The 13,990-nt window shown below is 41.8% G+C and overlaps 1 protein-coding gene across 1 annotated transcript; it reads right to left on the bottom strand.

Annotated features, from left to right (window-relative positions):
* Positions 1-4,468: 4,468 nt before the first annotated feature.
* On the bottom strand, positions 4,469-13,005 carry LOC120614220 (olfactory receptor 1J4). Its single transcript, XM_039877002.1, has 2 exons — positions 12,509-13,005; positions 4,469-5,433 (listed from the first exon to the last, which is right to left on the bottom strand). The coding sequence occupies exons 1-2, from the start codon at positions 13,003-13,005 to the stop codon at positions 4,491-4,493; spliced, it is 1,440 nt and encodes a 479-aa protein (XP_039732936.1). The 3' UTR covers positions 4,469-4,490.
* Positions 13,006-13,990: the final 985 nt, after the last annotated feature.

Genomic DNA, 13,990 nt, shown 5'->3' with positions numbered 1-13,990 from the left:
TTTTTTTTTTTTTTTTTTTTTTTTTTTTTTTTTTTTTTTTTTTTTTTTTTTTTTGGAGCTGCCTGTGTGGATTCTGGTCTCTAGCAAGTAAAGAGTCAGAATATGAGAATATTGAACACACACACACGCACACGGATTTGTAGCTTGATTTTAAGTCTCTATCCTACACATCATCTGAGTAAAGGAAGTGAGAATATGAGTTCGTTACACACAAAAGCAGTTATTGTGACAGATATACATTTGCCAAAGGGAGACTTATAGATTTCTCTATCTTATATTAAGGTAGGTAAATGCAGTCAGGGTATGAGTCACCTTCACACAAATTTATGCAAAACTCAAAAACAAAGTACAGTGTCACATGCACCTCACAGCGGCACACAGAATTATCACGCACCCTCTACCGCATGCCTTGAGATCGTAAGCGGTCATACATACTCAAATCACAGGTGATGCACAGTGTCTTACACACAGCACACAGACAACAAACTCAAGGAAACGAAGTGCACACTTTCCGAGAGGAAATTTCCAGCAGTCCATGACTCCTATATATTCTAGGTGAGAGAACTCAATGTGTGAATCAGCGGAGTGCGTGCATGCACACACGCACATGTGCACATGTGCACACACACGACTATGGAAATTTCTGGGCCACAGCCGATCTCTACCAGTATTGTAAGTTCTGATACCTTCTGCTTCATTATGTTACCTGAATCTTCACTTTCTGTGCAGAAGATCCAGGATTAAAGGAAGGAAAGCAAACATCAGTGGACTGAGGACTTTTACAGGATTTCATATCTGTACACCAGATTCAAAACAATGGGCAGACAACCTCTTTTTACTCATCAGAAAGAACCCCGAGAGAAAAACAGCCCCAAATCCCTGAGTGGAGCAGCAGTCAGCTCAGGCTAATTACCCTACTTCCTCCTGGGCCCTTGGGAAGGAGCACGTTTAGGGTCCAGAGGGCCTGAGCTGCAACTGGAGTCACAGGAGAAGGTGTCCATGATGTTCGTGATATGTCGGGCTTCAGGTCAGGTCTCCGGATCGGAAGCAGGAGGTTCCCGGGTCACCGGCAGCCTCGCATCACTAATTCAGCTTCTCTGTTCAGCTGCGTATGGCCCAGGCAATGCACAGGCTCCAGCAGCTGCTGCAGGCTCCCACAGCACCTACGCAGACCTGATTCAGACCTCCATTACACCCTTACTAATCCACGGGTCCCCCCTCGCCCCTGTGAGGTTCCGAAGCTTAGTTCCCTGCCTTGGTGAGGAGTAGGGGGATTGAAACCATATGCTCTGGGGAAAATGATTATGAGCTCGCTGCTTACTAAGAGCATACCTGAATATTTTACCAAAGGTCTCAGAGACTCAGATTCTTCAAAGTGGAAATAATAACGGTTCTCGTTATGTGGGTTTGAGGGATGCTTAAATAAGCACATAACGAAAGCTTAAAGCGTGTTAAGGTTTATTGTCATTGACGGTATCAGCAGGGATCAATCATGGCTCACACGAGGTGCCTGGTTATTTTTTAATTAATTCTTTTGTTCGTTCATTGACTTAAATCATTATTAAGTTTCTCACAAAATTAAGATAGTGATATATACTTTGGAGATATAGCAGTGAGTAACAGAAACAGAAACCCCTCTTGGGGAATACGCATTCAAGTAGGAGGTGAAGAAAAAACGTTAACGCAAAATAAATGGTCGCAAAATGGCAAAAATTCCTGGGCTATAGCAAAAATCAGACTTGCAGCAAGAGGGAATCCCAAATGTCCATGAACAAGGGAGTGGGGAAAAGAAAGCTGTATATGTTCATACAATGGAATTAATGTCCTCACACTCAGCAATTTAAAAGATGAATGAATGAATAAAAAGAATGAGAGATGTATTGATGCATATTCTAACATGGTGAATCTCAAAATGCTTATGCTGAGTGCAAGAAGACAGCAGTAAAAACTATACACCATATGATTTTATTTAGATAAACTTCTAGAAGGTACAACCTAATCTATGTGACAAAAAACAGTTCAGTGATTCCCCTGGGGACAGATGGAAGGAGAAAAGAAAGAGAGAAGGGTGGGCACGAGGAAACTTCATAATCTTGAGAGTTTTAGTGATAGTTTCGAGGGTGTATGCATGTCAAAGCTATTCAAATGACGTTGAATATATTCAAAGTACATTAAATATACAGAATTTATTGTATGTCACTTACACCTCAAAAAATCTGGAGATAAAATATTGCCATTTGTGTAAAACATGGATAGATCATGAGAGTATTATGCTAAATGAAATAAGTCAGGTGGAAGGAAAAGAATTGCATGATTTCACTCATATGTGGCTTCTAAAACAAAAACAACACATGAACAAGCAGAATAACACACAGAGTCATTGATACAGACGACAGAATGGTAGAATAAAGGGGGTCAAATACATGGTGACGGGAAGAGACTCGACTTCAGGTGGTAAGCACACAATAGAGTATACGCATGTCTCCTTATAGCTGTAACCCTGAAATTTATATAATGTAATGAACCAATGTAACCCCAATACATTTATATTTTAAAATGTGGATGTTTTTAAAGGAAAAATTAACAAAATAAGTATGATCACATTCTTCCTTTATTGAATACCTTCCAATGGGTTCCCAAACTACTCAGAGTGAAAACCAAAAACTCTACTATAATGGTTAACTTTATGTGTCAAATTGGATAGGCTTCCATACCCAGATATTTTGTCTAGATGTTTCTATAACAGTATTTTTTTGAATGAGATTAACAGTTCAACCAACAGGCTCTGAGTAAAGCAGATTGCCCTCCATAATGTAGGGAGGACTCATCCAGGCAGTTTAAGGCCTTAAGAGGAACTCTGATCTCCCCTAAAAAAGAGACAATTCCGTCAGAAGACTGCCTTTACTTCAAACTGCAGCTTTTCCCTGGGTATTTGTCTGCCCGCCCACCCAGCAGATTTGGGATTTACTAGCTTCCACAATTGCACAATCATATGAGCCAGTTCCTGAAAATACATCTCTCTTTCTATACACATGTGGATGTGCGTGCGTGCACACACACACACACACACACACACACACACAGCTTATTGGTTCTATTTCTCTGGAGAACATTGGCTAATATGTCTACATTTACCATAATTCCCCACATATTTTGTCCCTTGATATCTCTAAACTTATTGTCTTTCATCCCTCCCGCACTTGGCCCTGTTCAGAGGCCCCCTTAATAAGCCAGGGGCCATCTCACCTCAGGGTATTGCTAGTTGCTGATCTTCATGCTTGAAGTGCTTTTCCCCGGATATCCCCATGCTCCCTCACCTGTCCTCATTTGTGCTGTTATTGGATGTTATCTTTCCCATTTTGTATTCCTAGAACTTAGAAATTTGTCTGGCACATAATAACCACGCACTGTTTTTCTGTGTGTGAGCTGTGACGGCATGCACTCAGCTTCTCCCCATGAGGAGTGGGAGCGCTCAGTGTGGGAACAAGACAACACTCCTTTCTCCAGACTAAAATTAGTCCGATATAGGTTGTCTTCACCACAATAATCCAACTCAGAAGCAAAACTTAGAGTCTTCCTGGAAGGAAGAAATTCGATCATTGGATTGATGCCGTGCTCTCCCTTGTTAAGTCCTTGTCACAGGTCCAATCAAATTAAAGTTTATTTAGGTTTTAGCTGCCCTCAGAAGCACTTTATTAACTAGCTACTACATTAAGAAGATAAGCATTCTGGACTTCATTAAAATAAACATTGGAAACTTGACTGAATATGTGTTGCTTTGGAAAACAATAGGTAAGGAAGAGGAAATGAGCTGATTTATGTCGCATTTACTTTAATGCATAGAAACTGTGAGTTATAATTAAACGTTATATAATGATGACGAGGGTTTTTTTATGCCTATCAAAACAATATTACACGAAACTTATACTGACTCTGCTTAAAGCAACAAATCTTCATTTTATTATAGGCAAAGTGACACGTAGCACATTGAGGATTCTGACCAGCTACCACCTCAGGGTCGGGAAATCGGGTATGAGAAGGTGCAGCTTAATCCAAAATACCATCACATTTCATACCTCTAATCATGTCTTAAAGCAAAACTAGTTTTATCTTTAAAAAGTAAATAAATGCTGATGTCATTTTCTTTCCGAGACGTGGTTGGTGTGTTCTGTGTCTTAGCAAGGCTCCTCGATCTCCAGGAAGATAAAACAAAGCTCAAGTCATTTAGAATTCTGAATCACACACCTGAATGATAAGTACTTTGGTGCCTTGAAGACTACAAGATAAACACGTATTGTGGGCAATGCCATATTTAGGATATTGAAAAAAAATGAACAATGGATATGACTAATATAGTAGGGAGTTGATCCAATAATGTAATTGCCCATGACAGTTGGGAGGGTGCTAGTGACATAGGTGATAGACACACAATTTTTCGAGGCCTCTATGACAAAGCCAGTGGGTGAAATAAGAACACAGTTAGGTGATTCTCACTTGGTGACTAGGATGTTGTTTCTGAACAGAATCCCCAGAGCCAATTTTATGTCTCTGTTCCTTAGGCTGTAAATAAAGGGGTTTAACATGGGGGTCACCGCTGTATACATCAGAGAGGCTATCATGGCTTTATCACTGGAATCACTTGATGAAGAGGAAAAGTACAGAGCTATAATTGTTCCATAGAAGAGAGACACCACAGAGAGGTGGGAGCCACATGTGGACAAGGCTTTGTGGAGCCCTGTGGTAGAGGGGACTCTCAGGACAGAGGCCCCAATACGGCCATAAGAGACCAATATACCACTCAATGGAATAATGGCAAGCACAGCCACTACGGTGAATATGACTAGCTCATTGACAGAGGTATTTGAACAGGACAACTTGAATAGAAGGGGAAGGTCACAGAAGAAGTGGGGAATGATATTGCCAGCACAGAAGGACACCTGAGCCAGGAGGAGGGTGTGCAAGAGGGCACTGCCACAGGAGACAAGCCAGGAGCCAGCCACCAGCAGCACACACAGCCCCTCTCTCATGATGGTGGTATAGTGTAGAGGGTGACAGATGGCCACGTACCTGTCATATGCCATCACTGCAAGAAGAAGACTGTCAAGACAGCCAAAAACTATGAAAAAATACATCTGTAAAATGCACCCTGCATAGGGGATGAACTTGTCCTTAGAGTGCATGTCCCTCAACATCTTTGGGACAGTGACAGATGAAAAGGAGACATCAGTGAAGGCCAAGTGGCTGAGGAAGAAGTACATGGGCGTGTGGAGGCGAGAGTCCAGCCTGATGAGCAGGATGATGAGCAGGTTCCCCAGCACCGTGGTCAGGTACATGCCCAGGAACAGGGCAAAGAACACACCCTGCTGCTCTGGCCGGATGGGGAGCCCCAGGAGGAGGAAGCCGGACACGCTGCTCTGGTTCTCCCTCCTCATGCTGCTCCTCTGTCTGCAGGAATGAAGGGAGTGGGAATTATCAGAGACTTTGAAAGTGTCATTATAGCCACCACAGTAGGAACTCTGACTTTCTCCTGGAGAAGAAGAATAACTGCTTGAACTTATATCATCAGCTAGTGCTGCTAAAGCAAGCAACACGCTCAATGCCCTACACGATGTCTTGCAAATAAATGCATTCTTCTTATTCTTTCAATCAACCAGGTTTTGGCATTATGATCCTAATTGGAGTTACAAGAACAAATGGGACTCACAGGACGTCTTCTCTGGCATGCCAACCCTCTGGAGAGCACCTGACAGAGGGCTGAACAAAGGTATGGATCTGCAGCCGGGGCAGTGCTGTGATTCTGGCCCCACCTCTTTCTAGCTGATGACTTAGGAGCCACGCCTCTCTTGGCTTCATCTTGTGCCACTATAGTGTGAAGATTCCAATAGCACATGTTCACAGTTAATAAGAGGATTCTAATCAATACATATTAATATCTAAGAACAGTGTCCTGAATAAAATATACAAATAATTTTAGCCATTGCTTTTACACCAAGATAAGTATCCAAATAAAACTAGAATCAAGTTGAGAAATTTAATAAAACAACATTATGAGATGGTCAGCATGAGGGACCAAGAATTTGGCCTATAGTTTATGCTAACTCATCAGAGCTCTCACACTCTCAAAGGAAGTTTCCAAGCTCAGATCTTATCACTGAGATAAATCTGACGGAACGTGACTTAGTGCAAGTTCATCTTTTGCCAAGAAATAAAACGTACTTCATTTCGTGTCTCTGTTTATATCTGGTGATGCAAGTTGGCTCAGAAATAGTAGGAAGAAAGACACCTGAGCTCTCAAATCTGAGAACTAGGGATGCTGAAGGATGGGAGGTGTCTATTAGAATTCACAGTTACCTGGTTGAAAATGGCTATTTCCCAATATTGATCTTCATGCTTGTAATAATTGACCTTTAATGAACACTATGTTAGACAAACACATTTTTGCATCAATGCCTCATTGAATCTTCAACAGTCCTAGCATAAAGTTGTTATTAAAGCTTCGTTGTAGACATACTCAGAAGGAATGAGAACTATCGTGTCGTTACACAGTAACTGCTGTACTCACAGGTCTCTCAAGTTTTAAAATTTCCTTGAATTTCTGCTGCTATGACCCCACTGTTTCTCTCTTTAATCAGGCAACAGAGCCAGCACCTTAAAAATTCTTATTTAGAGATCTGAAAGCATCTCTCTGCTCACATAGCTGTCACAACTTATAGTCCTATAATCCTTAGTTTCCAAATGCTTTTCTTAAGCCTTCAAGATCATTCAATTCATTAATGTTTATTTTGTGTCCGGGAAGTAGAGAAAATAGTGATTTTTTTTCTTTCGTTTACTAAGAGAAGCAGTGAAATTGCTTACAGAATTTCACATAGATATCGCGTGGTGGAACCTAATCTCAAAGGTATATTTTCTGATAATTTTCACAAGAGAGAGAATCTTTCCATCTCTTTCCATGGGTGGTAGAGGAGCTAAAGTTAAATGTCAAAATCCTCATGTGCTTAGGAGAGGAACTCCATGTTGACATTGTTGTGTAAGTATCTGACCGGGTAGGTCATCCCAGAAGGGAAACCGGGACCGCAGACATCTCCTGGAGGAGACCCAGGAGAGACGATCCCTAATAACACTGCGGAGCTGCAACTTGAGGGGAAGGAAACAATACAGAAACGGTGCCTTCATTCAGTCAGCACCACGTGTGATAGAGGTGGCTGGGAAAATGCTCAGTACAGAGAAGAGGAGAAGCAGTGACCTGGAGGTTTGCATAGGCCTAATTTTCCTGCCTTTGTACCAGATATTTTCTCCTAAGCAATCAGGAAATGGAGAGTAAGGTTACTGGTCTCCACGATGCTACAGTTTACTAAATGCTCACAACGTCCTAGTGTTTAAGCACCTAACAGACAAGATCTACAGTGGTTATCACTGTTTCTCTCCCTTTGACTTGGAGGCTGCTGGGCACCCAAGGCCAAAAGCTATCCAGTGTGAAAAAGACAAAGATTCGAGTGTAGGCATATGGGACGCCTGGAGTGAGCATTTAGTTTCTAAACTATGTCAATAAAGTTGAAGAAGAGGGTCAAAAATAGTGGGCTTCCAAATGCCCAATTATTCAAATCACTGAAAAATGACCCCAACTCTTCTTCAAAAGGGACTGTTTACTTTTCTTTTCTTTTCTTTTTTTTTTCTTGTTTTTCTTTTTATTCTTTTTGGAGCTGCCTGTGTGGATTCTGGTCTCTAGCAAGTAGAGAGTCAGAATATGAGAATATTGAACACACACACACGCACACGGATTTGTAGCTTGATTTTAAGTCTCTATCCTACACATCATCTGAGTAAAGGAAGTGAGGATATGAGTTCGTTACACACAAAAGCAGTTATTGTGACAGATACAGACTTGCCAAAGGGAGACTTATAGATTTCTCTATCTTATATCAAGGTAGGTAAATGCAGTCAGGGTATGAGTCACCTTCACACAAATTTATGCAAAACTCAAAAACAAAGTACAGTGTCACATGCACCTCACAGCGGCACACAGAACTATCACGCACCCTCTACCACATGCACTGAAGTCGTAAGCGGTCATATATATTCAAATCACAGGTGATGCACAGTGTCTTACACACAGCACACAGACAACAAAAACAAGGAAACGAAGTGTACTCTTTACAAAAGGAAATTTCCAGGCGTCCATGACTTATATATATTCTAGGTGAGAGAACTCAATATGTGAATCAGTGGAGTGTGCGCAAGCAAACACACACATGTGCACATGTGCACACACACAAATATGAACATTTCTGGGCCCCAGCTGATCTCTTCCAGTACTGGAAGTTCAGATACCTTCTGCTTCATGATGTTACCTGAATCTTCACTTTCTGTGCAGAAGACCAAGGATTAAAGGAAGGAAAGCAAACATCAGTGGACTGAGGACTTTTACAAGATTTCATATCTGTACACCAGATTCAAAACGATGGGCAGACAACCTCTTTTTACTCATCAGAATGAACCCCGAGAGGAAAACAGCCCCTGAGAGGAGCAGCAGTCAGCTCGGGCTAATTACCCTACTTCCTCCTGGGCCCTTGGGAAGGAGCACGTTTAGTGTCCAGAGGGCCTGAGCTGTAACTGGAGTCAGTGGAGAAGGTGCCCATTGATGTTCGTGATACATTGGGCTTCAGGTCAGGTCTCCGGATCGGAAGCAGGAGGTTCCCCAGTCACCCGCAGCCTCGCATCACAAATTCGGCTTCTCTATTCAGCTGCGTATGGCCCAGGCAATGCACAGGCACCAGCAGCTGCTGGAGGCTCCCACAGCATCTACTGACCTGATTCAGACCTCCATTATACCCTTACTAATCCACGGAACTCCTCTCGCCACTGTGAGGTTCTGAAGCATAGGGTCCCTGTCTTGCTGAGGAGTAGGGGGATGAAACCGTATGCCCTGGGGAAAATGATTATGAACTCGCTGCTTACTAAGAGCATACCTGAGTATTTTGCCAAAGATCTCAGAGACTCAGCTTCTTCAAAGTGGAAATAATAACAGTTCTCGTTATGGGGGTTTGAAGGATGTTTAAATGCTTAACGAAAGCTTAAAGGGTATTAAGGTTTACTCTCATTGACGGTATCAGCAGGGATCAACCATGGCTCACACGAGGTGCTTGCTTATTTTTTAATTAATTCTTTTGTTCGTTCATTCGCTTAAATTATTATGAAGTTTTTCACAAAAATAAGATAGTGATATATACTTCGGAGATATAGCAGTGAGTAACAGAAACAGAAACCCCTCTTGGGGAATACGCATTCAAGTAGGAGGCGCAGAAAAAATGTTAACATATAATAGTTTGTAGGATTATGGCAAACATTCCTGGGAATAGTAAAAATCAGACTTGGAGCAAGGGAGAATACCACATGTCCATGAACAGGTGAATGGGGAAAGAAAGCTGTGTATGTGTATACAATGGAATAATACTCAGCAATAAAAAAATAAATAAAAAAATGAATAAAAAGAATGAAATTTGTATTGATGCATATTCTAATGTGGGTGAGCCACGAAATGCTTATTCTGAGTGCAAGAAGACAGCAATAAAAGTATATACACTGTATGATTCCATTTAGATAAACTTCGAGAAGATGCAACCTAACCTATGTGACAGAAAACAGATCAGTGATTCCCCTGGGCACAGATGGAAGGAGCAAAGAAAGAGCAGAAGGGTGGGCACGAGGAAACGTCATAATCTCGACATCTTTTAGTGAGAGTGTTGTGGGTGTACACATGTCAAAACTATTCCAATTGTATACTTTAAATATGTAAAGTTTTATACTTCAAAAAATCTAGAGATGAAATATTGCCATTTGTGCAAAACACGAATAGATCTTGAGAGTATTATACTAAATGAAATAAGTCAGGTGGAAAGAAAAGACCTGTATGATTTCACTCATATGAGGCTTCTAAAACAAAACAACACAGGAACAAACAAAATAACACACAGACTCATAGATACAGACAACAGAATGGTGGTTACTAGAAGGGAAAGGGTTGGGGGAGGACAAATAGGGTAAAGGGGGTCAAATACATGGTGACGGAAAGAGACTCGACTTCAGGTGGTAAGCACACAATAGAGTGTACAGGTGTCTCCTTATAGCTGTAACCCTGAAATTTATATAATGTGATGAACCAGTGTAACCTCAAACATTTATATTTTAAAACATGGATGTCTTTAGCGGAAAAAGAAACAAAATTAAGTATGATCATGTTATTCCATATTGAATATTCCATATTGTCATATTGCCTAGCTACTGTACCTAGATATTTTGTCAAACACTATTCTAGATGTTTCTATAACGGTATATCTTTGAATGAGATGAACAATGAAATCAGCAGGCTCTGAGTAAAGCAGATTGCCCTTCATAATGTAGGTGGGACTCATCTAGTCAGTTGAAGGCCTTAAGAAGAATTCTGACCTCACCTAAAGAAGAGACAGTTCCGTCAGCAGACAGCCTTCACTTAAAACTGCAGCTTTTCCTCGGGGTTCGTCTGCCTGACTACCCTGTCGATTTCGGACTATGAACCTCCACAGTTGCACAGTTGTATGACCCAATTCCTTAATATACATCTCTCTTTCTACACACACGTGGACACACACACACACAAACACACTCAGGCTTATTGATTCTATTTCTCTGGAGAACATTGGCTAATGCATCTAAAATGACCGTAACTTCTCCACCAAATTTGTCCCCTGATATCTGTAAACGTATTGCCTTCCATGCCTCCCCCTCTTGGCCCTGTCCAGAGGCCACTTAATAAGCCAGGGGACGGCTTATTAAGTGGTATTGCTAGTTGCCGATCTTCATGCTTGGAATGCTTTTCCCCTGATATCCCCATGCTCCCACACCTGTCCTCAGTCATGTCTTTGTTTGGATGTTATCCTTCCCATTTTGTATTCCCAGAACTTAGAAAATCACCTGGCATATAATATTCACACACTAAGTGTTTTTCTGTGTGTGAGTTGTGACGGCATGCACTCAGCTTCTCCCAATGAGAAGTGGGAGCCTTCAGTGTAGGAACAGGACAACATTCCTTTTTCCAGACTAAAATTAGGCCGATATAGGTTGTGTTCACCACAAAAATTCAACTCAGAGGCAAAAAGTAGAGTCTTCTTAGAATGGGGAAATTTGATCATTGGATTGACTACTCTGTGCTGCCCTGTTAAGTACTTGTCACAGATACATTCAAACTAAAGTTCATTTAGCCCTCAGAAGCACTTTATCAAGTAGCTACTACATTAAGAAGGTAAGCGTTCTGGACCTTATTCAAATAAACATTGGAAACTTTACTGAATATTTATAGCTATGGAAAATAATAGTAAGAATGAGGAAATAAGGAGCTGATTGATATTGCTTTACTTCAACGAGTATAAACTCAATTATAATTAAAGTTATATCACCTATTGCTAAGGAGGGTTTCTTTACCTATCAAAAATATTCCACAAAACTTAAACTAGCTCCACTTTAACGTACAAATCGTCATTTCATTATATGCGAAATTAGACATAGTATAGCCCATTGAGAATTCTGTACAGCTACCACCAGAAGGTCGAGAAATCGGGTGTGAAAAAGTCTGGCTTAATCTAAAACACCGTCACATTTTGCACATCTAATCATGTCTTACAGCAAAAGCGGTTTTATCTTTAAAAAGGGAATGGATATTGCTGGTGCCGTTTTCCTCCTGAGAGGTGATTGGTGTGTTCTGTGTCTCAGCAAGTCTCCTCGCTCTCCAGGGAGATACAAAAAAAGCTCAACCCATTTAGAATTGTGAACCACACACGTGACTGATAAGTAGTTTGGTGCTTTGAAGACTACAAGATAAACGCAGTGTTTCAGAAATGCAATATTTAGAATGATCGAAAAATAAATGGACAACGGATATGACTAATATGGAAGGGAGTAGATCCAATAACGTAACTGCCTATGAAGAACACTTGGGAGGGTGCTGGCGACATAGGTGATAGACATGCAAGTTTTTGAGAAGATCCATATGACAAAGCCAGTGGGTGAAATAAGAACACGGTTAGGTGATTCTCACTTGGTGACTAGGATGTTGTTTCTGAAAAGAATCCCCAGAGCCAGTTTTATGTCTCTGTTCCTTAGGCTGTAAATAAAGGGGTTTAACATGGGGGTCACCGCTGTATATATCAGAGAGGCTATCATGGCTTTGTCATTGGAATCGCTTAATGAAGAGGAAAAGTACAGAGCTATAATTGTTCCATAGAAGAGAGACACCACAGAGAGGTGGGAGCAACATGTGGACAAAGCTTTGCGGAGCCCTTGGGTCGAGGAGACACTCAAGATAGAGGCCCCAATACGGCCATAAGAGACCAGGATGGCAAAAAAGGGAAAAATGACAACCAGAGCCCCTACAGTGAATATGACCATCTCATTGACAGAGGTATTAGAGCAGGACAGCTTGAGTAGGACGGGAAGGTCACAGAAGAAGTGGGGAATGATATTGTCAGCACCGAAGGACAGTTGGACCAGGAGGAGGGTGTCTAAGAGGGCAGTGCCACAGGAGACAAGCCAGGAGCCAGCCACCAGCAGCACACACAGCCCCTCCCTCATGATGGCGGTATAGTGCAGAGGGTGACAGATGGCCACGTACCTGTCATATGCCATCATTGCAAGAAGGAGACTGTCAAGACAGCCAAAAACTATAAAAAAATACATCTGTAAAATGCACCCTGCATAGGGGATGAACTTGTCCTTAGAGTGCATGTCCCTCAACATCTTTGGGACAGTGACAGATGAAAAGGAGACATCAGTGAAGGCCAAGTGGCTGAGGAAGAAGTACATGGGCGTGTGGAGGCGAGAGTCCAGCCTGATGAGCAGGATGATGAGCAGGTTCCCCAGCACCGTGGTCAGGTACATGCCCAGGAACAGGGCGAAGAACACGCCCTGCTGCTCTGGTCGGATGGGGAGCTCCAGGAGGAGGAAGCCGGACACGCTGCTCTGGTTCTCCCTCCTCATGCTGCTCCTCTGTCTGCAGGAATGAAGGGAGTAGGAATTATCAGAGACTTTGAAGATGTCATTATGGCCACCACAGTAGGATCTCTGACTTTGTCCTGGAGAAGAAGAATAACTGCTTGAACATATATCGTCAGGTAGTGCTGCTAAAGCAAGCAACACTCTCAATGCCCTACATGATGTCTTCCCAATAAATGCATTCTTCTTATTCTTTCAAACAACCAGATTTTGGAAGTATGATCCTAATTGGAGTTACAAGAACAAATGGGACACACAGGACCTCTTCCCTTGGCGTGCCAACCCTCCAGGGAGCACCTGACACAGGGCTGACCAAAGATATGGATCCGCAGCCAGGGCAGTGCTGTGATTCTGGCCCCACCTCTTTCTAGCTGATGACGTAGGGAGCCACGCCTCTCTTGGCTTCATCTTGTTCACTGTTATGTGAAGATACCAAATAGCACATGTTCACATTTAATAGGAGGATTCTAATTCAATACACGTGAATATCTAAGGAGAGTGTCCTGAATAAAATAAAAACACAAAATTTTAGCAATTGCTTTTATGCCAGGATAAGCATCCAAATAAAACCAGGATCAAGTTCGGAAATTTCATAAAACAACATTATGAGATGGTCAGCATGAAGGACCAAGAATTTGACCTATAGTTAATGCTAACTCATCAGAGCTTTCACACTCTCAAGAGGAGTTTTCGAACTCATATCCTACCATTGAGGGAAATCTGATGGAACTAGTCTTAGTGCAAGTTCATCTTTTACCAAGATATAAAACGTACTTCATTTCATATGTCTCCGTTTATATCTGGTCCTTCATGTTGGCTCAGAAATAAATAGGAAGAAAGCCACCTGAACCCTGAGATCTGAGAACTGGGGATGCCAGTGATTGGGAGGTGTCTATTAGAATTCACAGTTACCTGGTTGACCATCACTATTTCCAATACTGATCTTCACACTTGTAATACTTGACATTTA

This window comes from Pteropus medius, unplaced genomic scaffold (assembly GCF_902729225.1).
Source record: "Pteropus medius unplaced genomic scaffold, Ma_sr-lr_union100, whole genome shotgun sequence".
Classification (NCBI taxonomy): domain Eukaryota; kingdom Metazoa; phylum Chordata; class Mammalia; order Chiroptera; family Pteropodidae; genus Pteropus; species Pteropus medius.
This window is presented reverse-complemented; position numbering and strand designations above follow the sequence as displayed.

Coding starts and splice junctions, on each gene's coding strand:
- LOC120614220 (XM_039877002.1), bottom strand. CDS start 13,005: ATGAGGAGGGAGAACCAGAGCAGCGTGTCCGGCTTCCTCCTCCTGGAG. Junction 5,434..12,508: donor ACCCTCCTCCTGGTCCAACT/GTCCTTCGGTGC, acceptor ACAGAGGAGCAG/CATGAGGAGGGAGAACCAGA.